The sequence below is a fragment of the Pseudopipra pipra genome, chromosome 5, assembly GCF_036250125.1.
Source record: "Pseudopipra pipra isolate bDixPip1 chromosome 5, bDixPip1.hap1, whole genome shotgun sequence".
Classification (NCBI taxonomy): domain Eukaryota; kingdom Metazoa; phylum Chordata; class Aves; order Passeriformes; family Pipridae; genus Pseudopipra; species Pseudopipra pipra.
Window position 1 is genome coordinate 53,180,791 of NC_087553.1, and position 27,659 is coordinate 53,208,449.

The 27,659-nt window shown below is 35.0% G+C and overlaps 1 protein-coding gene across 9 annotated transcripts in view; it reads right to left on the bottom strand.

Moving 5' to 3' along the window:
* The window catches only part of CADPS2 (calcium dependent secretion activator 2), a 288,094-nt gene that overhangs the window by 79,326 nt on the left and 181,109 nt on the right, over positions 1 to 27,659 (bottom strand). For all 9 annotated transcript variants that reach the window (XM_064656126.1, XM_064656123.1, XM_064656127.1 and 6 more), the window contains exons 10-14: positions 26,125 to 26,233; positions 24,774 to 24,974; positions 16,859 to 16,995; positions 13,055 to 13,242; positions 807 to 908 (exon numbers count right to left, since the gene is read on the bottom strand). In XM_064656126.1, the coding sequence (XP_064512196.1) occupies positions 807 to 908; positions 13,055 to 13,242; positions 16,859 to 16,995; positions 24,774 to 24,974; positions 26,125 to 26,233 (737 nt within the window). The remainder of the gene's footprint in view (positions 1 to 806; positions 909 to 13,054; positions 13,243 to 16,858; positions 16,996 to 24,773; positions 24,975 to 26,124; positions 26,234 to 27,659) is intronic.

The following is a 27,659-nucleotide window of genomic DNA, read 5'->3' on the forward strand; positions in this document are numbered from 1 at the left end:
AGGGGCATTCAAAAAGCTCATAGCCAACCACGCCTAAAGAAAGCAAGCTGTTTCACACAGCACTATTTAAACCATGGAACTGGTTGTCATAAGGCGATACAGAGATAAAAATTTCTACAAACAGTCTAAACAAGGATTAAATTGACAGAATAGTGGCAGATAGGTTGGCTTAGTGTGATAAACTAATGGGTTTGGTGGTCTATGTGCCATTTCTATGCAAAGCTCCATAAACCATCAATTGCTACAAAATTAGCAGGAAATCCAATGTTTGCTCTGCTTCTTGTAGTCCTTCCCTAAACATCTTTTACTGGTATTAACAGTCCTTAGTATGACACACTTTAGTGAGGATGATGGCCCTGAGCTGATTTAGTAAAGATAAGTATATCATGAAACCAAGAAAATTACATTAGATATCAAGAAAATTTTTAGCTGCTATCAAAGTTGTTCTCTACTCATATGATTTTTCTGATCCATAGTAATCCAGAAATAGTTATGTCTTAGTCACTTGTCATTCAGACAATTTTCTTTGTTAGTTACACAAAGTTTCAAGTTTAAAAGCATCAACAAAAGCAAGGCCTATATTCTTGCACAATCTTTTCTAGCATAAAAAATACAACTCACACGATACACAAATTTTAAGTACAAACACTCGTGTAAATAAATTATTCCATATTAATCTATTGAAAATTTCTTTGCAGGTAGACTATTTTATATTCACTCTACTTGTTCAAGACCAAAATTGAACACTGTGAGAAAATTCTTCCAGAAAAAAATCTTAGCATTCATTGAATAAATTACACACTCACCTGAAATGGCTTATTTGGTTTTCCAAAAGGGAGGAAAGTCTATCCTTAATTTCCTCAAACCTTTCTTTCTCTTCAACAGATACTGTTCCAATTCCATCTGGCCTGTAATATTAAATATTTAATAATTGTTGATATGTCTTCATGCTGATTCCTCTTTGAACAATGATCTTTATTTCTAAAGCTTTCATTTAACACATGTGCTAATGCACCTTCCCCCTTTTCCCTTACCTTGAACGATAAGCAGTTACTTGTGAATATTGTTAAAGAGCAGACTGCAACTAGACAAAGAATTGAACCTTTGAGCTGAACTTTTAAATTCAAGTCCGAAGTTTCTATCTGATCCCAATATGAACACAAGGGAACATATATCTCTCCCAAAAAATTCCAAAAGGTAGACAATATCCTTTCCCAAGAAAATTAGTACTATTGGCATGGTAGATTAACTCTTTGAATCTTCCATATATTTTCCGAGAGGAACAATATGGCTGAAAGTGATTCTAAAACAAAGGTGAGAGGGAAACTATTGTGAGAACAGCCATAGCAGGCAATGTTTAGGAAGCCCCCTGTATGGTGAGCATGGATTTTGATTCCTCATCCTATACTGACAAATGGCATCCTGTAATCAAGACTTCCATATAGATACAGCAATAAAGATGCAACAAAAAAGTCTTTAAAAAACAAAAGAAGTGGCATTTTTTCAAACATCAAATTTAAGTCCCAATAATTAAAAATAAGCCCTGTGATATGTATGTTAAGCATACAATTAGTCTAAAGTCTTAGCCTAAAGGTGTTATTAATGTATTTATATTAAAATGATGACAAAAGTAAAAAATGTTAAATACACTGTCCCCAAATGGTATTTTTGCCATACAATCACAATTTCCCCACATACAACACACTTTAAAAAGAAGTATTTCAAAACTTCCTGTTATTACTGTCTTAACTTTCGGCTGCAGGGTAACAAATCAGCTACCGCTTCCCACCTGAGTTTCTGACCCTGACACTAGGAGTGGATCTGCACTGTATCTTCTTCAGACCCTCCAAAACTATCTCAATGTTCCTAGAGAAAATTGTAGTAAGATGACATGAAGAAAGACAAAGTTTTGTGAATGTTCCAAGAATCATTCTAGGATTCTATTAATATCTTTTTCCTAAATGGTTACTTTAACTTTCTGCACTATACTTAAATCTGGGAGGGATAAGTTGCTACCTGGTCATGACATAAACAATTCTCTCACCCTTTAAATCCCTTATATTTGTGACCTGTCAAGTCAAGGTGGGAAGAATGCCTGAATTCCTTAAATTATTGTGCAGACAACAATAAAAAATCAGATATGGTGGGGATAGGAGTAACCAGGCACATCAATACACCATTGTATAAATTTGATGTGAAAGAGCAAAAAACTTATCTTTTCTCTTTTGATGGATGCCAGGATACTTTACCTCAGCCTTCTGACAGATGGAATGAGCTAAAATTTAAGTAAATTGCACTGTCTGATTTTATTGTCAGGAGAGATCGTGCTCTGGAGTGATAAAGCAAATAGTTCTGTCATATTAAGCCTCACTGAGGCATGTCATATATATGTCAGAAAAGACCTAGGGCTTCAGATAACAGTAAGTGAAAAAGGTGAGCCAGTAGGATGTCATATCTGTCAACCTGCACTAAGGCTAGGATCACTATGTACCAGGGACCTGTCACTTCACTGAGTTTGTTGTCATAAAGAACCTTGCTGACAACAACTAAAATTTTCAGAACTGCTAAATATATTTTCAGTGGATGTTTGCATAGAAGCAGATGTCCCAGAAGAAAAGAAGGACAAGATAAAAAGGTGTTAGAAAACTGTACCATCTATAGTACTGAAAAATTCATCTCCTGAAAATGTGCTTTTAGAAAATATCATGAACTCTGAATCATAACTTTGCTTCTTCTTGTTGCAAGCTTATTGCAACAAGAACAATATAAAAATGCATTTTTGCAACACAATTCTGAGACATATTGTGCTGATGATAATTTTTTCTACTTTTGGGAACATCTATCTACTACTGATAAAAAAAGAATCCATGGAAAAAAAAGTATCTGACTCTGAGATGAGCGGAGATAGAAAAAACAGATAAGTAGTTTCAAAATTCTCACTAATTTAATCATCTTTTTTCTTTAATTACTTTGAAGACTGGATAAAATAAATAACAGTGGTTTGAGCTAGCTATTTTTATTTATGAATTACTGTGTCTGCCAAGAAAATCAGACTCAAGCAGTCACTTGGTTTGCAAAAGTTTACGTCATCCATAAACTATGCAAGAACAATTTTGCAACAAAAAGCAACAACAAATGTGTCTTCCCTACTATCCCAAATGTTATGAATACTGGTTTGGACTTGATTTTTTTCAATTCAAAACCAGTGCTAAGCTTTCTTGTTGCAGCCTGGGACTCCTCTTACAAGAACTTGGTCAAGAAAAGTGATGTACTGTCTTAAGAAGCGTTTTCATTTTAACATCATTTTCTCAAGAAGGTAAAGAGAGAGTGGATTTTCCTTTCCTCCACACTCTTTTTACTCCTTATTGTTCACAACTATTTTTAGGATTAGAGAACTCGGTGGAACAGTGAACACTCAAAACCTGAGTAGGCTTCTCTCTCTCTCACTTATATTAGTTTTCCATTTTTTGAGAACTCTGTCAATTGGATTTGGTTTGGCCTGTCTTGCCTGCTTAGATCACAGTCTAACTGGCACAGATGTAATGTTATCTCTGGTCACAAGTCAAATTGTTTAATTCGCTCAGACTTAAATATCAAAAGAGATTTGAAATAAATACCTCACCAACTAGAGCTAGTAAATTCAAGTGGAAAGTAGTTGTCTGACCATAAGCCACTTAAATAATAAAGAAAAATAATGGTTGACCAAAATTTTAAAACAAATTTTTACTGTGAAAATATTGCAAGATTGCTGGCCTGACAGCAGTTACTCCAGAGAAGATGAGTGATTTGGTGGTGGATTTTGGTTTTCTTCTTGAAACTGACTGTTTTTCCTCATTTGATATAATCCTTTAAGGCTTGGAGTACCCTCTACTATTATTTAACTATAGACAGGTGTTAAAACCTACAATAATTTGAAGAGGTTACTTTATGCATAGTACGATTAAGATTCTTGTGAATACCTATGGCATTTGAGATTCTATTTCAGTTCCAACAGGAATTAGATATGATGGACACTGGGTTGACTGCAGATTGTTTCCAGCCCTCAACTTTGGAAACAGCTTCTCCTAGTGGCCTCTCAGAGAGAGAATTGTTACTTTAAGCAAAACTGCTTTGTTGAGACAGACTTGGAAATACTAGCCGAGTATGGCTGACTTTTGTCCTCAGGAATATTGTTGATACTGGTACTTTTTGGCAACTTTATATATTTTAAAAATGTTGGAAGTCTTTTCAATGAGCTTTCCTCATTAAACATATAGACCATCACTTTGGTCTTTCACGAGGAGAGCAATTCACAGATTGATATTCTAACATACACACTCAGATAAGAACAGTAAGGCTGACCAAAAAAAAATTGCCAAATATGAGAAATCATGATGAAAAATAAAAGAAAATAAACAGAATAAAACAAAATAAAAACAAAATAAAAAATACTTCAGCCAAGGTCTTACTTCAAGACATTTCTGTAATAAACCACATTTCAAGGGTGTAGAAAAAACAAAACTAAACTTAAATGGCATCTTCTCTCCTAGAAACAAATAGTTTTAGAAGACTGCAGTGGTTTCTAAGAGTGCTTGTTTTTAAATTCAGTAGGACACACAATCAAATGAAAGAACAGTGACAAGTTTCAAATTAGCAAGACAAAAGTTTGGCTGCTTCTTTCTTAGTAAACCAAAGATTTAATTGTTTAGAATTTTGATGTAGAATTTTTATTATCTATTTATAGGACTTCAATATTCAAGGACTTTAATATGGAAATTTTCCTTTAAAATGCAACTGTATTAATTAAGGCTTTTGCAGAGTCTACAGTTTATGTTACAGAAATCTAAGAACAAGGATTTACACTATCATCTTAGAAGCAGGCAGAGCAGAAGTCTTTTTAACTGAAAATGAAGAGAGCACCTTATCCCATGGCATTTAAACATAGCTTTAACCAGCAGACACTTGAAGACCAAGCATTTTGTTGTTTATATTGATTATTCTTCAAACATTCTGACCAAAAAATGGCACAATAGAGTCTTCTTCTGTATGCATTTCTCAGGCTGCTCCTACATCTGCTTATGGGTCATACCCTTTTTTCACAACTGAATGAAAGAGACCAATTCTGAAGGCCACTAAAACAGATTACAGTGATAAATCGGGTTAATTTTAATAATGTTTTATGTAGTTATATTTTAGGTATAATTCGTTAATAATATAATATAATATAATATAATATAATATAATATAATATAATATAATATAATATAATATAATATAATATAATATAATATAATATAATATAATATAATAATATAATATAATATAATATAATATAATATAATATAATATAATATAATATAATATAATATAATATAATATAATATAATATAATATAATATAATATAATATAATATAATATAATATAATATAATATAATATAATATAATATAATATAATATTGTTTTACCCAATCTATAAGGGTATGTATAGGCAGTAATCAGATAAAACTAATGACAAAACATGGTATATTATTTAGAGTTAGTAAGTAATAGCATTAGCTGTTCTTTCATTGCCTAAGATGGCAAGTACCACCTTAAATACGCAGAACTTTGTTCTGATACTCCTTATTAACGTGTGAATGATGTTTTATTTTCTACTAACATTTTCTATGAGGTTTTTCAGCAGCAGATTTGTTTTGGTATGTTGAAAAATGTGCTTCTGTTAACACTGTAGGGAATGACACATTTTATTATAACATTACTATATCTAGGAACACTTTCCAACACAGGACAGGAGCCTTTCTTTAACCAAAGGGGAAGACAACACGGCTTCACTTGGTACCTGCAACTTGGTGAAGGGCTTTGCTACCAGCTTTGGACACAAGAGAACCGTACTGATAACTTTCTTGTGGCTATTTACAAGAGTAATGTATGAAAAGGCATGTCACTAATTGAACAACATCCATAAAAAAAGCCCCGTAATTCAAACTAGTTATTCCATCAGAGGCTTGGGGGTGTGATGCTTATAAGCAAACCATATAAAAAGAAGAATATAGATTAAACTAAAGGTTTACCTTCCTCAGTGCTCCATATACTTTGGAGACAATCAGCTTCCAAAAATGAAGGATGAACTGGATGATGCAAGATGCTTGGCACAGGGCAGTACATAAAACTGAAAGACCTAGTGAAAAATTTCTATTCTCAGCATTGCCCAACAGGTCTCAGAAAAAGGCAAGATTATGTTCACTTCAAGAAGAGGGATATAAGTGTCCAAGGATCTACTAGTTTTTCCAGTTTTGAGAGAAAACTGCTTCCCATTCAGAAGGATATGCTCACAGAGAATTTCAATCCTAAAAGGTATATTTTCTCATTCCATTGTTCTGGTGAAATGCTGACTGATAACCAAATTCTGAATAAAAACATGGGTTTGAGTATGGGAAATCTACTCTCACTATTTCCATAACAGAGGACTGATAGAAAACTGAGACAAACTACACAATCAAAAGACTCTTGTTAAGTCTCTGGATGCTGTATCAAAAACGAAAGAGAACGGTAGCCTGATGTTATATAACTTCTGATGTAACACACTTCCCTAAAGATCCACACTGTAAGGGATCTCAGGCTTCTTCCTTCGGCTTTTGAACAGCCTTGGAAAAGATCTAAGATTAAAGCAGAAGACCCAATTGCCAATAAAAAACAGTGAAAGAAGACCTTGCACCTGCTATCATTACAACACAGACATGTATGGTTGAGAGTGAATAGGAAGCACAGCAGAAGAGGAAGCACTTTCAACTCCTTAAAACTAAAATGTTCCACAAAATCCTGTTAGCAATGGTTTCTTGGGAAAACCATCTATGAATAAAGCTACATGATATTCAAACACTTTATATATAAGTTTATATGTATAAAAACATAACAGTTCTGGGAAGAGATCAACTGGACAAAACCTTTCATGTCAGATGGTGACCTTGTACAGATAAATGGTGAAACTACTGACTTAATTCTGGAACTTTGGATCAAATCTTATTAGATATTGTTTATGAAAGACATAAATGAAGGAGAAACCATCAAGATACAGACAACCTTACTTTAGAGTTAAGTTAGTTAGGGGAGAAGGAAATACCTATTCAGAAGTTCCAGAAAAAAATATTAGAAGAGCTAGAGCAAAGTAATTATATTATTTTCTTTATTTTTGCAGAGCTTCGTGTTTAAGATTTAAAGGGGGTGATTTTTCTGAACATTCTTCTATCACTTGACACAAAGTGTAAAATTGCAATCAATGGTTCTTATCACAAAACATTGAAAAATGAAAAGAAATATATGAATTCATAGCACTCTCCAAAGTTTTCATAGTTTCATTTCTCTTAGATGTTCTTTTATTGCACTTTAAGATATTTCCTCTAAGCATAACAGAAGCAAGAACCCTATCAGAGAGTCTACAGGGCCAAATAATGGCAATGATCTAAAAGTAGCTCTCAGAGAGGGCAAGGCTATGACGCAGATAGGAAATGAATTTTTTGTATCATTATGAAGGAAATTATTATGAAGAAGACTTCTGTGCTGGAACCCTTCTTTGTTCATAGCAAAAGAATTCTTAATTTTCAGCACAGAATCTGTTAAAAAATTAAAGCGAGTAAAAAAACCCTTATGTAACATATTAGAAAAATGGACAGCAGTAAGTTGCTGGGACCACTTGGCAACCTGAATTACCTATGGTTATGTGAAAGTTCTCACTGAGAACTGTCACCCTCCCAAGGAATCAAACTGGGAGAACATAAGATCAATTTAAAAACCAGAAAAATTCTCCAGGGAACGTAGGGGAAACTAAAGGCCAGGAAGTTCTACATACATCTCAAAAAATTAAAGGAACTGTAATATAAGGAACTATAATAACCTTTTATTTAAGAATAAAAGTAAAGAAAAAATGGGTTAATATTACCTACTGTGAAGTCTGTATGGCTTTAAAGCCATGAGACAGAGAAATCTTACCTTCTGATCCTGAAGTTCTCTAAAGGGATCAAAAACAGGTGGGTGTGACCTGATTCATATGAGGTACCTGGATTTCCAAAGCTCTTTTGTCAGAGTTCCTAATCAAAAGCTTTTAAAGGCAATTAAGCAGCCACTGAGTAAAAGTCCTTACATTTATATTTAAAACTGGAGTGGTGAGTCCATGTTGTGAAGGTATGTTACCAGCAGAGATCTGTACTGATCTGTACAGATCTCGCAGAGATCTGTACTGAGGCCTGTGCTATTTCAGATTATTCATAAATGACATGGCTAACAGCTAAGAACTGAGGTGATAGCAAATGTAATTGTAATTATAGTTATATGGCATAGTGTGGAATTCCAGAAAGACCTCATGAAATCAGGCAGCAATAAAACAGCAATCAATAATCAACATAGATAAATGTAAGGAAAAATCAGTTGTTATTCAGAATGGAGATCTTGGTGTTATGATGGATAATTCCACAAAACTGTGGAATTCAGTAGCAGTCAAAGAAGCCAATCAGCATCTTTGGGAATCACCAGAAAAGGATAAGGAACTAGCAGAAAACATCCATCCAGTGTAATCGTTGCACTGTTCACTCATATTTGTTAAATCTTAAATTGCAAAGAGAAGACAGAACAGGATTTTTTTTTTCTCTCCTTTATGTCTCCAACAGCAACAGAGCATGAAATGAGATGTGTACGAGTCAAGTTCAAAGCAAGAGGTCTTCAAGCAAGAGGAGGCCAAGTTGTAGAATTTGCTGCCAAAGGTGTTGAGGGTGAAAAGGGCTTACTGAGGTTCAGGGGTGCAATGGACAAGTACCTGAAACAAAGGCTCACTCCAGGTTATCAAACAGGCATATTCTGAGCTGCAAAGAGTTAGGAGTCTGAAACAGGAAATATTGCATATGCTTACCCTTCTTTTACTCCAAGCAGGACAATGCTGGAGAAAGATGACTGGCTTAGAAGAACCCTGATTCAATAAGACTGTTCTTCTATAGAAACATACATGTGCTGAAGGTTTTACAGTGGAGAGAGAAACTAATTCTCTTTGGTTATATCAGTTATATACTGATTTTTGTAGTATTACTTTCACATTCACTTCTCATATTTGAACTTCCAGTAAATCAGATATCTTTCTGAATAGAAAAAGGTATAAGCAGGGAATATTGCTTGAATTTTGAATTTTTCAATTCAGTCTGTAACTCAGCAGGTGGAAAGAAGTCACTTTGCACTTCATGTGATACCCACCAGCATTCATTTCAGACAAGAGGGACTGAATAGAAGTCACAGCATGAAAAGTAGACAAGAGTGAACATGATGGGGAAGAAAACAATAGCTCCTACCTGGACTGTTTAGACTGAAATGTTAGCATTCAGGAATATCCTATAGTTCCTTGTTCTGCCCATTTAACTTTCACCAGCAATACACAATTGTATGCATAACTACAGTGCAAAAAGTATACTTGTGAACTAACGACTTTGATGGAGACCTTATAGTGGAACATTTCAAAAGAAAAACATTGTGATGAGAAGCCAAAGGAGATGCTTCTGTGTAAAGCTACATAGAATCAGAAGTACAGCCAAAGAAAGATGATTTTATTTGCTGGAGGAAATGAAAACAGTTGATTCAGAAACAAGGATGTGTTTTTGTTTAAACACATCAAGGCTATTCTTTTAAGAAAATATTTTCCTTTTTGGCAATTTAGGAATAGAATGTCTTAATAATATTATCCAAAAAAGCAGAAATGCCTTTTCTACATAAGCAGTTTGTTAGCCCAGTTGTAATGGGCTAACTCTTTCAGCAGGAAAGGAAAGGCACAAATAAGGCCTGAATTTCTCACTGTAGGACTCAGCACATTGTCTTCAACCCTGACTAAATGTTTCTGTTCCCAAAACAACAACACTGGCAAAAGACACACCAATTACCCGTATGCTTGATAAATCTACCAGAAGTTGTTACCTATATCTTCAACTCAGGAAGCTGTTAGGGACTGTTTTCTCTGGCCTTGAGATCAGGAATAAGGTCTGCTGCATACAGCCTACACCAGAGCTCAGTTCAGGTCTCCTCTGTGCTCCACAATGTCCCTGAAGCTCCAGGACAACAATTTACTTTTACATGTTTATTCCAGGTGTTTTGAAATAAACCCATGGTTATTATGTTACAGTCTGCAAGAGAAGTACAGCCTGCAGCATGAAAACAGAGTTTATGTTTCAAGTCCTAGGGTGCAGCAAAAGAGCATAGGGGACACCTGAAGGATCAAAAACATGTCAGAAGAGTTTTGGAAACATATGAAGGGTGGAAAGAGCCAAAGCTGATTCGGTCTTGTTCACAACGTTTACTAGGAGCAGTACTCTGTACATGCAATCCCACAACTGAGACAGAGATCTCAGTGTCTATGACTAATAGCCAGTTAGGATCCATTGTATGAAAATGCTTCCTCATCGGTTTTATTTAAGAAATCAGATGTGGTCATCATATGTCCTGGCATGGCTCTGGCATATTTTGTGGATTTGTTCTGATTTGTGCTTGAGTTCCTCCTCACCAGACTACCAGAAATGAAGGTGAGTGACACCTGTATCTGATCATTTGACTGATGTCACTAGATTGCCTACTATTTTAAAATTCATACCTAAAAGAAATGGACAATATAAACTACAGATACAGCTGCATTGCTACATTCTCCTCCATCACCTGACTTCAAGATCAATTTTGATGATCTTTCTCAGGCTAGTGGAGGGTCTAAGATCCCTCTGTGAAGCAAAGATGACATACAAATTAAATATATCGTGCCCAGAGTATAAAGCTCTTTGTTCTGTGGTCTTTCTAATTCCCAGCCTGAGTTATAAAACTAAGATGTATAACGCCAGGGACCAGCCTAGAACTTTGGCCTGTCATGCATTGTCTGTGAAATCCTTTTCTCCCTTTTACTATTTCTTAGTGCTGTGGTAGATGAATGAGTGGATATATTATGTGCCTGTATATGTGTGTCTGTCATTCTCAGTGAGCATGTCTGCTTCTGTCCTTGACTTACTTTTCTTCTTTCTTCATGTTTCTTTTTATTTCCTTTTTACAATATCTCAGTTCTAGTCAGACCCTCTCTGTTCAGCACTTCTTTTATTCCTAAAACACTCATAATGCTATTCAAAGAATATCTGTACAGTAGGAATAGACAGAATACAGAGTGCTTAGCACTGTAAATGATGTGCTCCCTGAGATATTTTCATGCACTGCGCGCACTGTTGTCCTTCACTCAAATTATGAAATAAAAAGAAATGTATCTACCTTTCTTTTGAATTCTTGAAATAAGTTTGAGCAATTATCACTGTATATTTGTCTTCTAAGGTTGAAACCAGTAATAAAAAGGCGAGAAACAACAAAGACTTAGACTCAATGGAAAATACGAATGCGTCAGGTTCTTCAGGAACTGACAAAGAAGCATGCTTTTACAGAGAATAGTTACCAAGTAAAAGCCAGAAATTTCCTAACTTACCGGTATGAATGTTAAGATCCTTGACAGTATTTCAAGCACATTCAAAAACATTTCAATTTTGGATATTATTATCAAGGATTACATATTTTCAATTTACCACTACGAAATCACTCCGGTCACAAACGCCCAGCTCCAGATGAGGCGTTCTCTGAGCCAATGAAGAGAACAATATCCTCCCTAAGGATTGCCCCTTCTTCTCTGGCCTCCATACAAGTAAAACGGCCTCTGTGGCTGACTAGTTGAAAAGCAACATAAGCATACACCTTGAGAAGAAAATACCTCTCTTTTCCAATTCCTACCAAGATTCAGTTTTGGGGATTTACTGACAGCATTACAGTAATTGCTTTTTGGGACTGTGAGGTTTATCTCTAGTGGCAGGATTGGACCAGTTGGGAGGATCTACTGGTTTTTCCCTTGATATTTTTGAACTTTTTAAACATATCTGGTACAGCAGTCTATAAATATAGTGCAAGGAATGGGGTATAAATGCATGTTCTCCTATAATTTGATGGATTGCCCGCCCCACTCCCCACTTGAATACAAGAAAGACATGGATAAACTGGAAGAAGTTCAGAGAATGTCCACCATGATAGCCAGAGACAAGAGCACTTGCTTTGAGGGAAGGCTGAGGGAGCTGGGATTGTTCAGCCTGGAGAATAGGAGGTGTCTAGGGGGACTAAATGACAGCCCCCCAGGTGTACTGGGAGGTAGACAAGAGACAATTGATATAATTACACTGAAATTAGACAGGTTCAAATTGGGTGAAGACCTGACTGGATAAAGCCCTGAGCAACCCGGTCTGACCTTGCAACTGATCCTGCTTCAAGCAGATGGTTTGCTTAGACACCTCCTGTGGTCCTGTGGCTATCCAATGATCCCATCTGCAGTATCTATTGTTCAACAGCAGAGATAGTTCTCTCACAGTTTGCAACAAGATATAGATGAAGCAAAGCTTCTTTTAAAGAATGTGCTTAGCATAGCAAAGCAACAACTTAATTTCTTCTGAGTCTTTCACTTGCAAGTGGAATGAAGACATCATCCCAAGAGAATCACTGTGATCACAAGCTCCTGAAGCAGTCTGCCTGTCTAGTGGAAAGGATTCCAGAAGTGTCATATCTCTTCCTGTCTGGGGTCACACCAAATTCCCAATATATGTTACTTCACTCTGTGGTAGCACAGCCAGAAGAACTCAGTATAGTATGATTAGGTGCCAAGCTACAGACTACAGAAAAAGAGTCAAAATTTCCCTTAAACTGCAAAATTGTTCAAAATGTTCACTGAAAATACCATTTAGTAACACAACATAAATGCAGAATAAAGAAGACCATCCTTTTAACAGGATGATATCCTTTAGCCTTGAATCAGCCTGTACCTATACAATGCCCAAGAAAACAAACTGCATTAAGACAGTACACACTGAAAGGAGACACTTTTTAACAGTAATCTGTACAGAGCCTCCAATACCCCTGAAGAAACTTTCATGACTGATTTCTGAAGTGTGCTACCTCCCTACCTGGTGAGTACAGGAGCCTATACATACTTTTACTCAGACTATGCATTTAAAGACTATGAATTTAAAAGTATATCATTAAATTACCTGTTACCATGAACATGAGAAGCACAAAATGCAAAACTGTAGTGGAGCAAGGTTGGATCAATGACAGAACCATTTTCCGAATATTCGATCAATTCATCAAGGTAGCAAAGGTGTCGGTGGCAGCCTCTCACTCCGTAGCGAGCACAGTATTCATCTAATACGAAGACTTGACCTGGGCTAAACCAGCCCTGAAAGAGAAAGGCAAAAAAACCCCACAACATTTTGAGATTTCTGTTCCCACTCTCAGCTTTTAAACTAAATAATGGAAGCATATATTTTTATGTCCATTACATAAACTTTTTCTACTAAAATGACTTATATCTGACTAATGCTGATGGCACTGGAAGAACCTAGATCCAACAATAGCCCTCTTACTGAAAGCATTAATTGTCTGGAAACTATTTGCAGTTCTGAGTAACCACTGTTATGAAATATATAGCTTACAAAAACCACACTAATACATTCAAAGTCTGATATGGATTAAATTATATAAAAACATAATATAAAATAAATTAACACTTTAAAATAATTAATTTTGTTAAAGTAATCACCTTTAAGCTGCAAGTGAATATTTGGGTAATGCTGAGGGACATTACATGTCCCTTACATGGACATTAAAAGACAGCTTCTGGATGGTCAGTTCTCTGTGGCTGCAACTTTAAGGTTTTGACCACAGTCTGACCATTTACTCTGTTTCTTATGTAATATGCGTGCACTTTTAACAGCTTTTTAATGACTTTTACTAGTAAAGAGATACAAAGCTAGGTAGTTTTTTGAAAGCCACCTGAGTAAAATGAGTAGGATTTGACCTTAAATAATAATTAGATATTCTCAGGTATACTGAGGGCTTTCTTAGGCAGAGTTTTGATGAGGCCAGAATGGCATAACCCAGACAGACATGAACAAAGTACAGACTCCTTAACACACGAAAACAGTTCTTGAGTGAATCCAGAGTGTAAAAAATATAATTGTTCTTGATGCATAAATATGATAAAAACAGCACAGTGATCTTCGAAAAAGCAGCACAGAGAAAAACATAAACCCTGGGAAACTACAACTATTGCACAGCTTTTCTAAATAAGCATTCGTCTTTGTTCTTTTCTTAATTGTGGTGATATTTCCCTCTCATCATCTCTGCCAAATGTTTAAGGGAGATTGAGGAATACCTGAACTCAAATATACAAATAACTTGAATAAGCAAAATGATTTTGTAAGTCATTAATTTATAACATCAGTATAGCAGCTGAAGACCAATATTTGTCTATTGCTTGTGAATACTTCTGCAAGGTCAGATGTTTAATATTTATACAAAATATTAGCAAAAATACTACTGAACAACACTTAAAAATATATTCACGTCAGTTTTAAATCATCTGTGTTTTAACTTCACTAAAAACTTGCATGGGACAGGAATTTAAATTTTATATTCTCCCCCAGCTCTTCAATTTAACATATTATCTGCAAATAAGGACACCTCAAAGTTATTTCATATTTAACAAATTTGTTTGCTCCTGATTAATTTCTTTGAAACCAGTGTTTCCACTGCCTCTAAGGGGCTTCAGGTGTTTCTAGAGAACACTTAGCTTTATTACAGAACCCATAACAGTACTCTGCGTTTAATCTAATACCTTGTCATGTTGTAATGCCTTGAGTAGCTTACAATGTGTTTGAAAGAAAATACGGTATTCTATTGAAAGAAGAAAGAAATGGATTTTAACTGAATATCTGCAATAATATGTATCATAGCCCTCGATATAATCAACAGTGGTTACTGTGATTGGTATTCTGCCAATACATCATCATTGTCACTGATCTCTCGCTACATTTTTATGGAAAACATAACAAAATGTTGCATATCATTGCCTAGCATAACAAAAGCAAACTATTATTAAAATTCCAGCTCATTCTCATAGGGGAAAATTCTGACAAGAACACAAAATTTTGAAGAACTCATTATTTTAACTTCAGTCTCTCTAAGAGATCTGTTTGTGTGGTCATTTTCACACAAATGCGTTCCTTCCTTGCTCTTGTTCAATCCCATATCATGTATAAGTCTCACAAACACATAACAACTATATCCTACAGAGTATTAGATAACAGCATATTTTTTATTTTGTAATTGAAAAAAACCAAAACCAAAAACAAAACACAAAAACCCCGCAACCTCTGCAATACTCTCTCAATGATGAGAAGAATATAGAATTGAAGAAGTTTAGGTCATATAGTAACTTAATACAGAACTGTGCATAATATTAATTACTATACTTATTTTTTGTATGTGTGGTTATTCTGTATTTGTTGAAATAAAAGGATGAATTGTTTTTAAAAAAATATAGGAAATGAGTTATTAGGGAAAAAAAAATCACATTATATGTCTATGTATTCTATTGTTAACTTGACACTCCCAATTTTTTTACATAAAAAAATACAGTTAAATATGCAGTTTAACAAAGAAATTATCACCCATTCTACTTATTAAATGCTGAATTTAAAAAAGAACTATAAGAAATACATCTGCTTTATGGTTGCTATAGCACTGTGCATTTCACCTAACCTCTTCTAAAAGTTCCTGATTTCAAGGTTATATTAAGTGTCTTACTATATTATTATTATAAAAAAAGATTTTGACCTCAATGCACTGTTAGAAAGCTAACCATTTTCTCTTTGAGTGCCAATTACTTTGTACAGATGTACCTTCGGGCCTCTTCTTTGATTCAATGTGCAACCCACAAACAGAAAATGAGTCCTTTAACTTTTCTATACATACTTATCTGGTAGTATTTTAAAAAGGAAGCAACTGTCATCAAAAAATCATTTTTCCCCTTTTTAACACTTGCAAACAAGCCTAAAAATTCCTTTTATTATCTTTGTATTATATGACCAGTCAGATCAACAGAAAAAAGAATTTTAAAAAGTTGGAAAAAAGAAGTAAAAAAAGTTATCCTTTTTTGTTGCTGTTGGGACAGTAAAGTTAAAAAAATTATGTGCTGTGAGGCATTTTAGGTCCTTAGTGAGGGATCACTATTTCAGACATGATATCAGGTGAAAAATAAAGCCTCAGGAAGTCTGATCCATACAAACCTGTTTAACAAGTGTGTATAATCTAACAGACTTCCACAAGATTGTTGCTGGTTTTCCCTAATAAAAACAAAACCTGAAGCAGCCCCACCCTCAACTAGTCCACAAAGCATAGAATAGAAAATGATTGTAGGAAAGAGAAACTGCAGCCAATATCTTATCTTTTATAGCTGTCTTTGAACGTGAAAAACATTCATTTTGATACAGAGGTCACAATCTACTTGTTTTCATTTAATAATTATCCTCCCATTTGTTACTTGCAATTCAGGTAACACATATATGCCCACATAACTATCATGCCTGTGGGTCTGCTTCCCTTCTTGGGTGTTTTTCCTTCTTCACATCAGAGTGGAATGAAGAACTACAAGACAGGTGAAAATGTCTGACATGTGGCAACTACATTTGGACCATAAAATGCCTGTACAGGTGTCAGTAAATCGTACCACAGGAGTACTTACTATTATCAAAACCTTATGTTTTTATTCAAACCTCCACAGAGAGCATGATAAATTTCAGCTGATAAAATTGGAGACAGTTTGTATCTCTTTGCTTTCTATTGAGTGGCACAGCAGTGGCTTGCAAGTATATAATTTTCAAATTTGAAACCAATCAATTGGACCCTTTATTCCAACTATAACTGCAGCTGTTGAATGAACTAGGAAGAAAGCACTACTTTGTAACAACTATTTCTCACTTCTTTATATCTATCTTTCAGTCAGTACTCACCAAACAAGAATAGGAGTCATTCAATCTGTGATCCAAGGTCTGTCTCTGAAGCAGTCTAAAGAGGGAAGCATGGTCAAATTTGCAGGGATTAGCAGAAATAAACTCATCCATGCCATGTTTCTGACCACGGTCTGTATCTGTTATACAAGGGAAAAATGTGCAGAATAATACATGTGAGTGTGTGTGTTCAGACTTACAAACACAAGTGTAAGCATGGTATATAAGTCTCAATATGTAAGCTTTCTTGAAAATATCTCCAAGAAATAACTCACATAAGTAGATGCCTGCAGGTGACTTACAGAATTTTGCTTTTTTAATCTGAAAATATTATTACTGAATTATTCTCCACCATACCAATCTATAGAGTTTAACAGTGAAAAAAAAATTGCTAACACAGAGACGTTAAACAAAATTTAGAAAGGCTGCCAGAAAACACAACACAGTACATTAAAATAATTCTTAAAGCATTGTTTTCTAGTGGGCTCTTCAAATGTTAAGATTTAAAAACAATGTTATGAGTAGAAAAGAAAAATATTCTGTTATTTCCTGGTTTTGTGTGGCTTTCTAATTTTAGCAAAATAAATAGAAAATATTTTTTAAAAAAAGAAAAAAATAAAAGAAAGGAAAAAAAAAAGAAAAAATAAGTTTGCGCATTTATTTCTTTGGAAAAGAAAGAGCATCTTTACTACAGATCAAAGTACCACTCATAGAAATATTCATCATGGCTTGAAGCCTACTTCTCAAATGGCAAACTGGAGCAGAAATGAACACACTGGCTTGAGCTAGGTCATTTCCAGCCTTCTTTTTGTACTCGGCTTTTAATGAGACAAACCTTAATGTAGTAATGGCAAAGAGCTCCTTCAACCTTCCAGCAAAGAGTACTGAAAAAGGGAGCAGCATTTTTGTGTAAATACATTGAGAAAACATACCATCCCAAATGGCACTTCAATCAAAGGCCCAAATTTATTCTTCTTCACAGATTGCATCTTTCAACGCCTTTAAACCCCGCGGGTTTATCAAAAGAGAAGCTCTAGTGATTGCTTTCATTAATGCTATGTTTTGTCAAAGTATTCAATGTGAATTATCTATCTAGTATGGACAGAAAAAGCCTTACAGTGCCCAAAAGGACTAGTTATGTATTAGCACATTAGCTGTCTTGGATTCTATAGACTGTACTGGGGTGAACAGTCCTATCAACTTAAAAATTGACTTCCCCTTTCAGTAGGGTCTTAGCTCTTTGTTCCTTTAAATTCAAACCTAGGTCTTTTTATATTCGTTACCAGAAAAGTATAGATCTAAGTGTATCCTAAATGCAATTTTGAAAACCTGCATAGTAGAAATCTCAAATTTCTAAAGAAAGGAGACAAAAGTTTATTGATTAAACCCAATTATAGAGTCAGGTTCATAATAAAACTCAATATTGATCTGTGGGCATGATGCTAACATAATCAGTCACATTTAGAAATTTAGCCCCAGATCATATTGATCCATGTCAAGTCCAACTTTCAGCTGTATTTGTGGATGGGAGAATTATTTAATTCAAGCTGAAGGATCTGCAACATCACATCCTGGAAAGATGCAGAAACTAATTCATATCACTTGGCTTTGCATTGTCAAAGCAAGAGTCACATCCATGTGACAGATTTCACCAAGGTGGATGCAGCAAATAAACAGTATGACAATATGTCGATGGTGTAAGGTACAAGACCATCATCCCAGAGAACAGCAGCAAGTATTTTTAATGGTTGAAAGATCTGTAGCATATGTGATTACATAGATTAGCATTATTTCCATGAGCATTAGACTAGCCTATCATTATTGACAAACCTAGCTTATATTTTTGAAAAAGGTGAAGGAAATGGTCTCTCTTAATTAGTGCAATTAAACTGTATTTAAAGAGATTAATTCAAAGATAAACAACTGATATCAATACATTTCTGAAAGTACTGAACAATATGTGAAGTTATCTACAGCTTCCAAAATGACCACAAACAGATAAAACTCTTTCAAACCCATTATGTTTAATGTGTGATGATTTCTACATTTCTTATAAGTTTTCCTTCTTATAAGAATATCTGGTTTATCACGACACTATTTATAGTAAGAGAGATGACAAAAAGGAAAAACTATTAATATTTCTTTCTGCCATTGGTATCATCTACAAATTCTATAGAGCTGAATCTTTCTTAAACTAACTGCCTGGATTTTTTTCTCTGGTTAATCACACAAATATAAAAGATGCCCCTTTTTAAAAAGAGAAGCTGTAAGTACTGACAAGCAATTAAGTATTCTGAAATCCAGGAGGCTGGATATTGCAAAAGAAACAGATTCAACATACTGATACAGTATCCATATGATCAGAATGTGTAAGGTGACCTATTGAAAACAATACAGCTTGTGAAAGCAGAATCTGATATTACATAATTTGGACAAAATAAGCAAAAGTATTTATTTAAAAATATAAATATTTGCTAGAGTAAATTCTACGTAAAGATCCTTGACTTTCCCATCTTTCTAAGTGAATCAAGCAGTACAAAAAACATTGTCAAATAGTAACAGAAGATCTGCTACCAAATATATTTTGGCAACAGAAAAACAACTAAAAACTTACCTTTCCCAGCTGTACGCAAGCAGGAAATAACAGAAAAAAGGTCTAGTGTAATACATTACATTTTTGTTTATTGTTATTACATACGAGGTAACTGGTAAATATTTTGAAACAAAATGGATTTTTAAACAAAAGTAAGAACTTGAACAAAGTTTATGAGGAATTTATTAATATTATATGACCATGATGAAAAAAATTACCACTCTACTTTTAAAAATTGTTAGAGTGATTGTATTTTTCAAATTCCTGCATAAATGAGCTTTAGCTGTCCTGTTCAAGCAACATGCAAATGAAGAAGACATAAAGAGTCCCATATTATGATAGAGAGTTAATAAAAAAATACAAATCCATTATTATCTCTATGCTTTCTCAATCTTGGAAAATATTGAGAAGATATTTGGGGAGAGCTTTGAAGCAGTAATATTTCTTCTGCATTTTCACAATTAGTTTTTTCTTCCCTTTTTGATGGAATTTGTTGTCCTGCTTTTCAATTTGCCTTTATCTCAAAATCATTGTTTTGGCTTCTACTTACATGTTTCGCTGCCTGTTTCAAGTTGTGTATTTATTTAATCTTTTGGAAACTGCTAATGAAAAAACTATGCTTTTTTGGATCAAGATAGGAAAAATAAATGTATTTTCAAATGATGGTAAAAACACAAAACCTATTGCAGGAGTTCTAGCAAATTCTTCAGGTGTTCTTTCAGACAAGAATAATAACTTTGGTAGAATATAATTCTAAATATGCCTGTTGCTGTCTTTGCAAGAAACTTCCAATTTTAGTCCATCTGCAAAGGTTATGAAAATCATCTCATTCCCAGTGACTCAGCAGAATGAATGAATTAAGACTACCAAGAATTTTATGTTTATAGCACATTCTCAAGTGGTTCATAGTATCTCTAGACATCACCTCTGCCCTGTTCCAGCCCAGAAGCAAACACACATTTTCTGCAGCATTTACTTTGTGCTCGGGTGAACTACAAGAACTGGCATTGCAAAGTGGTGACCTCCTCCCTTTTGTGGTTCTCAGTGACACCCCTGCTTGAGTTTAAGCATTGTGGAAGCAATCTGAACTAGCTCAGGCAGGCAGGAAAGAAGAGCAGGTAGAGGCAAGAAATTCAGCGTTGTAGGGATTTAAAAGATTTAAAGACTAGGAGTAGCAGGGTAAGAACTATGACTGATACAGAAGGGGCTGGAACTGGTTGGTAAAGACAGTGGCAAGACATGCATTACACTCCTTCAAGTGCCACTCCAGACAGATAGTGACAGCTTACATTGGAAACATTTTGACTCCTGATCATTGACCAGGACTCCAAAGTGCTACATGCTTAGAAACATAGGCCAAAGAGACAATCTATGACCCCAGAACATTATAATTTAGGTATCAGGCCATGAAATCACTGCTGCAGAGAAAGTGGCAGAGAATGAGAAAGCAGCTGCCCCATACAGGCTGTCAGGCTAGGGATACCACACTGACCACCACTGGATTGCCAGTATTTTGCTGAAGGACAGATTTGAAGAGGATAGTAGATAATTTTTATATGTTTCTGAGTAGTACAGGAGAAGAGCATAAAGGGGACTTACTGAATGCCTGAGGTGGTAGAGGCCAGTGTTAACATTTTCTTTCTAAAAGGGAGATGGGGGTAGTTGGAGGCAAACAGGAAACAGACATAAAAGGGAATGGGGGAACATGCAGGGAGATTGGAGTTACTCTACTCTTCCAGGTGGCAAAGGGTAAGATGGAAATAAAGCTGCCACACCTGCTGAGAAAACTACATCAAATGAAAAAATATATTTGTTTTTTTCTAAAAATTTTAATTAATTGAACATACAGATGCAAACATCAGAGAACTATTTTAAAAGAACTGCATTACAAGAATATTCCAAATTATTCCAAAACTGAGCAACGCCACCGTAAGTTTAAGCAGTGGTATTTCTTGTGTATATGTCTTATGACACCAGTATTAATATTAATCATACTCTGGTTTTTGCATAGAGTCTCTAATGTAGCCAGTTCAAAGACTGAGAGTGATACAAATAACATTTAACCCCCCCATGAAATTCATAATTTATTCCCATATTATTAAACTATGATAGAAATTTTAAAGCACTTATCATTGGTATATGCAAATACATTGAAAATGTTAATATTATATTTTCATGACTAACTCCAAAGCATTAATTCATTTGGCAAATTGCCTGCATTTTCTGCTTGACTGCACAACACTGATGGCTCCGCTTGCATGATTTAAATGTCCACACAAGTTTCCTCCGTGGCAGTCTCTTGGTCAGATGGATGTTTCATTTGCAAATGTCTTCAACTTTGCTGTCACTGGATTGGTGTTTTGTAACACCAATGTATGGCCTATGTATTTGACTTCCTTTGCTACCCTTTGCTACTTAAGAAATAAGATCTGATGTTCTGTACATGGGCTCTAAATAGTATTTTTATGACAACAGCTATAATCGGTCTCTGCAAATTGTCAAATTATTTTTGTTAGCTGTTTTGATGAGACATGATTCCAAAAAAGAGATGAAGAAAGCTATACATCTCAGATCAAATGATTTCTCACCTAACTTGGTTTTCCAGTATCTGATTCTCTCCTTCTCTGCAAATATTTTCACAAAGAGACCATTTCTGAACTCAAGTGTGTAGGATCAGAATGATGTTTGACTTTATATTTGTTGATTAAGACATGACAATCCCCTGATGTGCTGCTGTTAACTCCTGTGTTATGACCAAGTTATTATCAGTGTTCAGCACTTCAGGAGCCTTTTCAACTATATGAATACATCTCTTAATATGCTGCTCATTAAGAAAGGGATCACTTCCCACACCTTTATGTGACTCAGCTGAATCTATTTTTCGTTGGTGCTTTTGCTGAAACATTAATGACCTTGAGAAACTTCTGCCTTTTCTATAAACATTCACACTTAGATACTCTGTTCTTTGTATTCAACATGCTTTTGCAGAGTGGAACTGGAGACCAGTCTCTTTTTCTTGATCAGTGCTGACATTAACCTGTCTACTACAAAACTGCAATACCAAGTTACTTTACTTAGAAATGAAGAAGTTGGCTAGTATGCATTTTAAAAGTTTGACAGATGCAATAGTAGTTTGATTCCAGTGCCACACCAAAATGTTTGTTTGTCTCATTGGTAGTATAGAATATCAAGTTTCTTCTAAATTACCTACATGAATGATACTAAACTGCTATACAGCACCAACAGGAAGAGCCTCTACATTCAGTTAGAGATCTTTAGGCTGGCCTTCTGGAGTGCTGCTGCTGTGCACACGCAAAAGTAACATTTCTATTTTCTCCATTTGTGATAACAGCTGTAAAGATCAGGCAGACCCTGGCTGTCCTATTATAATCACATCTAGTTTCTTTTCACAAGTTCCTGATGTGTTTGCTTTGATCTAGATTTGAGGTGGCTGGATTTTATTCATATCATTTTAAGCACTCTTTTGCATAAGGAATTATCTTATGTGGAACCAAGCACCAGTAACCGCAAAAAAATACAGCCCATGGTATACAAAAGGAGTCTCTTTCCTTTCTACTACTTTCTTTTATACAAAAGGAGTTTCTGGTATAGATCACAGGAATACCCCATCTTAAATAACCCTTAAAAGTTTTGAACTTGAGAATATAGAAAACAGCAAGGGCTGTGAAAACAAAGTATTGTTTATCATTATTTACACAAATCACTTGATTAAAAACATTAAATGTTTAAGGAAAAGCTTGCATTTAACAAATGTCACTTCCAGCTAATAATGCAAGCTTAACTTTGGAAGATGCAATTTTGTCTACAAGGCAATGGAAAATGGAAATGTTAGTATGTATTACTAGCAAAGAACTAACCTCAATACTGCTAGGTATGTGGCATATTAATCATCATCTGATGTTTTAATTTCTTAAATGACCACTTTCAATTGCTTTTAGTATCTATCAAGAAAATTTCAGGATGATAGAAGATATTTTATATACACAATACAGAAAAACATTGAAACCTGTCTCCTTAAGCTGACTTTTTTCTACATCCTGCAGTTTTAAAGATATTTAAATTTTCTTCACACAGTGAACTCCCACTACCCAGTCCAGATCCAGATAACTGGAAGGAGGTGAGCAGAAGCACTCCTTGGCTGTTGCTCCACCTTTGCTTTTGCAACATTACTTCCATCCCACAAAATACTGCACTTTAATGCCTCTGTCAGGAACGGTTACTTCACAAATTGCTTCAGATTCCCTTCCACATTGTTTCAGATTAAAAACAGATATCAGTGCTTTTGTGAGAGTAAATTCTTTTCAATGATCTTGACAACCTAGTCAGGATTTTAGATAAATATTACTGAGTTTAATAAGCACATTTTACATTTTTTCTAACAGCAAAATGATATAAGATTATAGGGTGAATGGAAGGCTGTGAGACTGAGTGACAGCAGGACTGAGAGAGGAGACTGGGTTTGGGTCAACCTGCTGCAGACTTCAGACATTAAACCAAGTTTAGTCTAAAACATATATCTCCCTTCTGTCACTCTACATGTACAGGTATATGATAATGAAGAAGGATTATTGTATACAGTCGTATGACATTGCAAAAATCCAATGGTTACTACAAAAATCCTTGAATTGCACTCAGCCTCCATAACAACAACAAAAAAATGCATATATGCTTCCTATGTGCAGATACATGACATGAAAGAATACTTTGAAAGAGGCTATATGAATATCTAAAGATATATTTAATAAACGCTATCTACCTTAATTTTCTCTGAAACAATATTTTCCTCAAAGAAAGATGAGGAAAACTTGAATAATTTTAAAAAGGTTTTTATACATAGTTTAATATTACACTGTGCCCTGAAAAAATCCAGCAGCCTCTCTAGTGCCTTTCAGCTCACAAGGTACCGTCTGCACAGCAATTTTTAGATAACTAATACTTACAATGTATGATAAAACTGACCTAACTCTATAAAAGTTTCGAGAATAGATTGATGCTTTTCTATTCAACGCTACACTGGCTGGCTAATGAAAAATATAATGCAAACCAAACACCGTCTCCATGGTAATATGTTGGTCAATTGTAATGAACATGAAACTAATTACTGTATTTTCATGGATTATAATAATGACCTGCAAGTCAGGATTCCCCTTGCTGTTAATAAGAATCTGAGTTAAAGAGCTTCTGGCTAACAACAAACTGCTAGGCACATTTGCCTAGTGAATAAGTTCTGCTTAATTAAACTTCACTGAGGGACCTGCTACACATTTTAACAGCTAAAACCAAAAGCAATGAAAGACAACTTACAAAGTGGGGATATATCTGTGACATTGCCTCCTTTAGGATTCATCTTCTGAGCTTGACTTGCAGGAACAGGCTTATACGACTGACCCGTGGCTCTGTACATAGCTTGAACCCAGAGTATTCTATCCTGCTCATCATCACTGGCAAATATCACGGTATCGCCTTCTTTAACAGCATTGAAAAACATTCGACCACCCTGAAGACCTGAAGCAGTAAATAAGAAGGTAATATTGATAAATGCATGTTACTTCTTAGTCATCGTCAATGTTTATTACATTATTGGTTTTACTCTGAATATATATGTATGGAGGAGTGTGTGAAAACATTTTATAGGTATTTAGGACCTAAAAATATGATAAAATCTAGAGCTATAAGGATCAAATGGTAACACATAAGTAGAATAAATATATAAGTTACAGGAGAAAATATTTACATTACTCCACTTCCAATTCAGCTTCAGTTTATTTCTTATTCATCTTCTCTGTTTCATATGCTATTTTGCATTTCTCTAACGTATCTTCCTTCCTGGCAGTATTTTCCTAGATGGAATACCCTGTCAACTTTATTTCTTATTGAACAGAGACAGCTCCATACCTCTTATCACTGCTGCCGTTCCTTCCTTAGTAGTTTTTCTCACTCCAGTATTTTTCTCTGAGACCACATAATGAGAACAGCACACAATGGTCAATATGGCTGAGCCAGGGATTTCTTTATGAAAGAATTGTTTGAATTGTTGAATGTGTTTTTCCAAACACATTCTGAGCACTGTTTGCCTTCTCGACTATTCTAAACATTGAGCCAACATTTCCAAAGATCAATCTTCAATATTTCAGATGCCTTCTAATTTCATAACCCTCCACTGTATGGGTAGAACTGTTTTTCTCTGCATATGTAACTTTACTTTTTTCTGCCATTTTAATACTAACTTGTGCAGATTTTTCTGATACCTCCAAATTTATTTTTTATTACTATGAGTAATTTGTCTTTCACAAGCACTGTCATCATTTGCCTTCCTTTCTACGTTATTTATGAATATACTTAACAGTACACTGCCACATGTCACCACCATCAAAAACAGAAAAGAGAAATAGTGACTAGAATTCGTAAGTTTTTCCTCGTATTATATGTGGTCTTTCAATGGTTCAGGAAACTTTAGTGTAAAGTTTATTGTTCATTAGTCTTACAAGAAGCTTCCTTCTAAAAGGATGATTTTTCACATCAGAATGTCCTAGTGGAATAATTGCCAAAGAACCTTGGTTTTTTTTGGTGCTAGATCAAAACGATCAAATTGAATCAGCTGTTTTACACACATATATCGTGTCTCAGCATCACACTTCAAAATCATGAAAAGTACCTGTGTGAGGAGCTGTATAATCCACAGTGTATCCTTCGAGTTGCATCAGTTCCTGAGGCTCAGATTTCTTTTCTCTGTAACTGCACATTGCAAATGTGTATTGGCTAACCTGGATAAGAAAGTACTTCTTAATTGATGATTATATTCCAGAAATGTATAACAAAGGTACCATGGTTTAAATTAGCGTTCAGTTGCACTGGAAAAATAACAGCCTTTTTTTTTCCTCCAGAAATATTAACAGTGTAAAACTTTGCGTTCTTTCCTCTTTCTGCCAAAATGAAGGAAAGAAACAAACCACAGCCATAAACACATCTCTCTGCAGTTTCCTGAAATACAATGCATTTTGGGCTGTTGCTTTATAAGAAATTGAAGGGGAGCCATTTAGGTTCTTATAGGGAAAATACTTGGTATTGTGCTACTGACCAAACTTCTCAGTCTACTGTAAAAGAAAAAAAGTAATATATTCTAAGAAACTGAAAAAACCCGACTCTTATGTATAAAAGTACTGTTTGCAGAAGGAGTGCCACAATTATCAATAAACTGGAAAAAGGAACACATAATCTGGCCATTTCTAGTTACAGATGGAAGCACCAGAACCTTCAGTTTGATTTTGGTATCTTTTGCACCTGTGTTCTCACCCATCTCTGGGTTGCTTGGCTCACTAGATACAGCACTGTGTAGGCCAGGTAGCCTGCAGCTGGCATGAACAACATTAATTACTTCTCATCAAGTACAATTATTAAAAAAATAATAAAGCAATAAGAAAAGAATCCATCACCATGAGGTTATAGACTCTGTAGACAAAATAAAAAACAATAAGGAGAGCTGAGGAAAAAGTGACTGGAAAGATAAAGAAAGAAATGTAACAGCTGGGAGGGAAAAAGCTGAATCACTGAAACAAAATGAGGTGTTCCCAGCCTTAAATGAAGAGCTGGGAAGATTATAAGAGGGTGAGCAGAAGAAAGACTGTGTGAATCTGTGAACACTTGAAACTTAGGGAAACTGAATGTATATGTACCTCTGAAATGCTCATCTCCAAAGACTGTAGGATACCTGGCCAACAGACTTGTTTTGAACTACAATATTATTTCTTAGATCTGTAACATTTATGGATAGGCAAGGACTCATCTGAGAGATGATGGACCATCTTTATTTTGGCTGCTTATTGCTCAGCTAATTGTTATCTAGAATTACTTCTTAGGCTACAACTTCAGGAATGATTGTTTTTGAAGTAAAATTTGGACAGCTGCTTTCAGCTTCATTCATATATTTGCTGGTGCTGTACCTTTATTCTCTGTAAAAGATTGATGCTTTTTAAAAATAAGGATGGAATGTGTGATTATTATATGCATAATGCTCTAAAAATATTTCATTATTCTAATTATTGGGGCTTTTTTGAAACAGGACTATGCTGTGCTATGTGTATGCAGTGCATGGTGACTGAATATCCCCTGCCACAGCCTGTACAAGCAAAAGGAACAGCTCTCTCCACAAAATGGCCATCAGGCCTCAAGCACCAAACTGATATCTCCAGA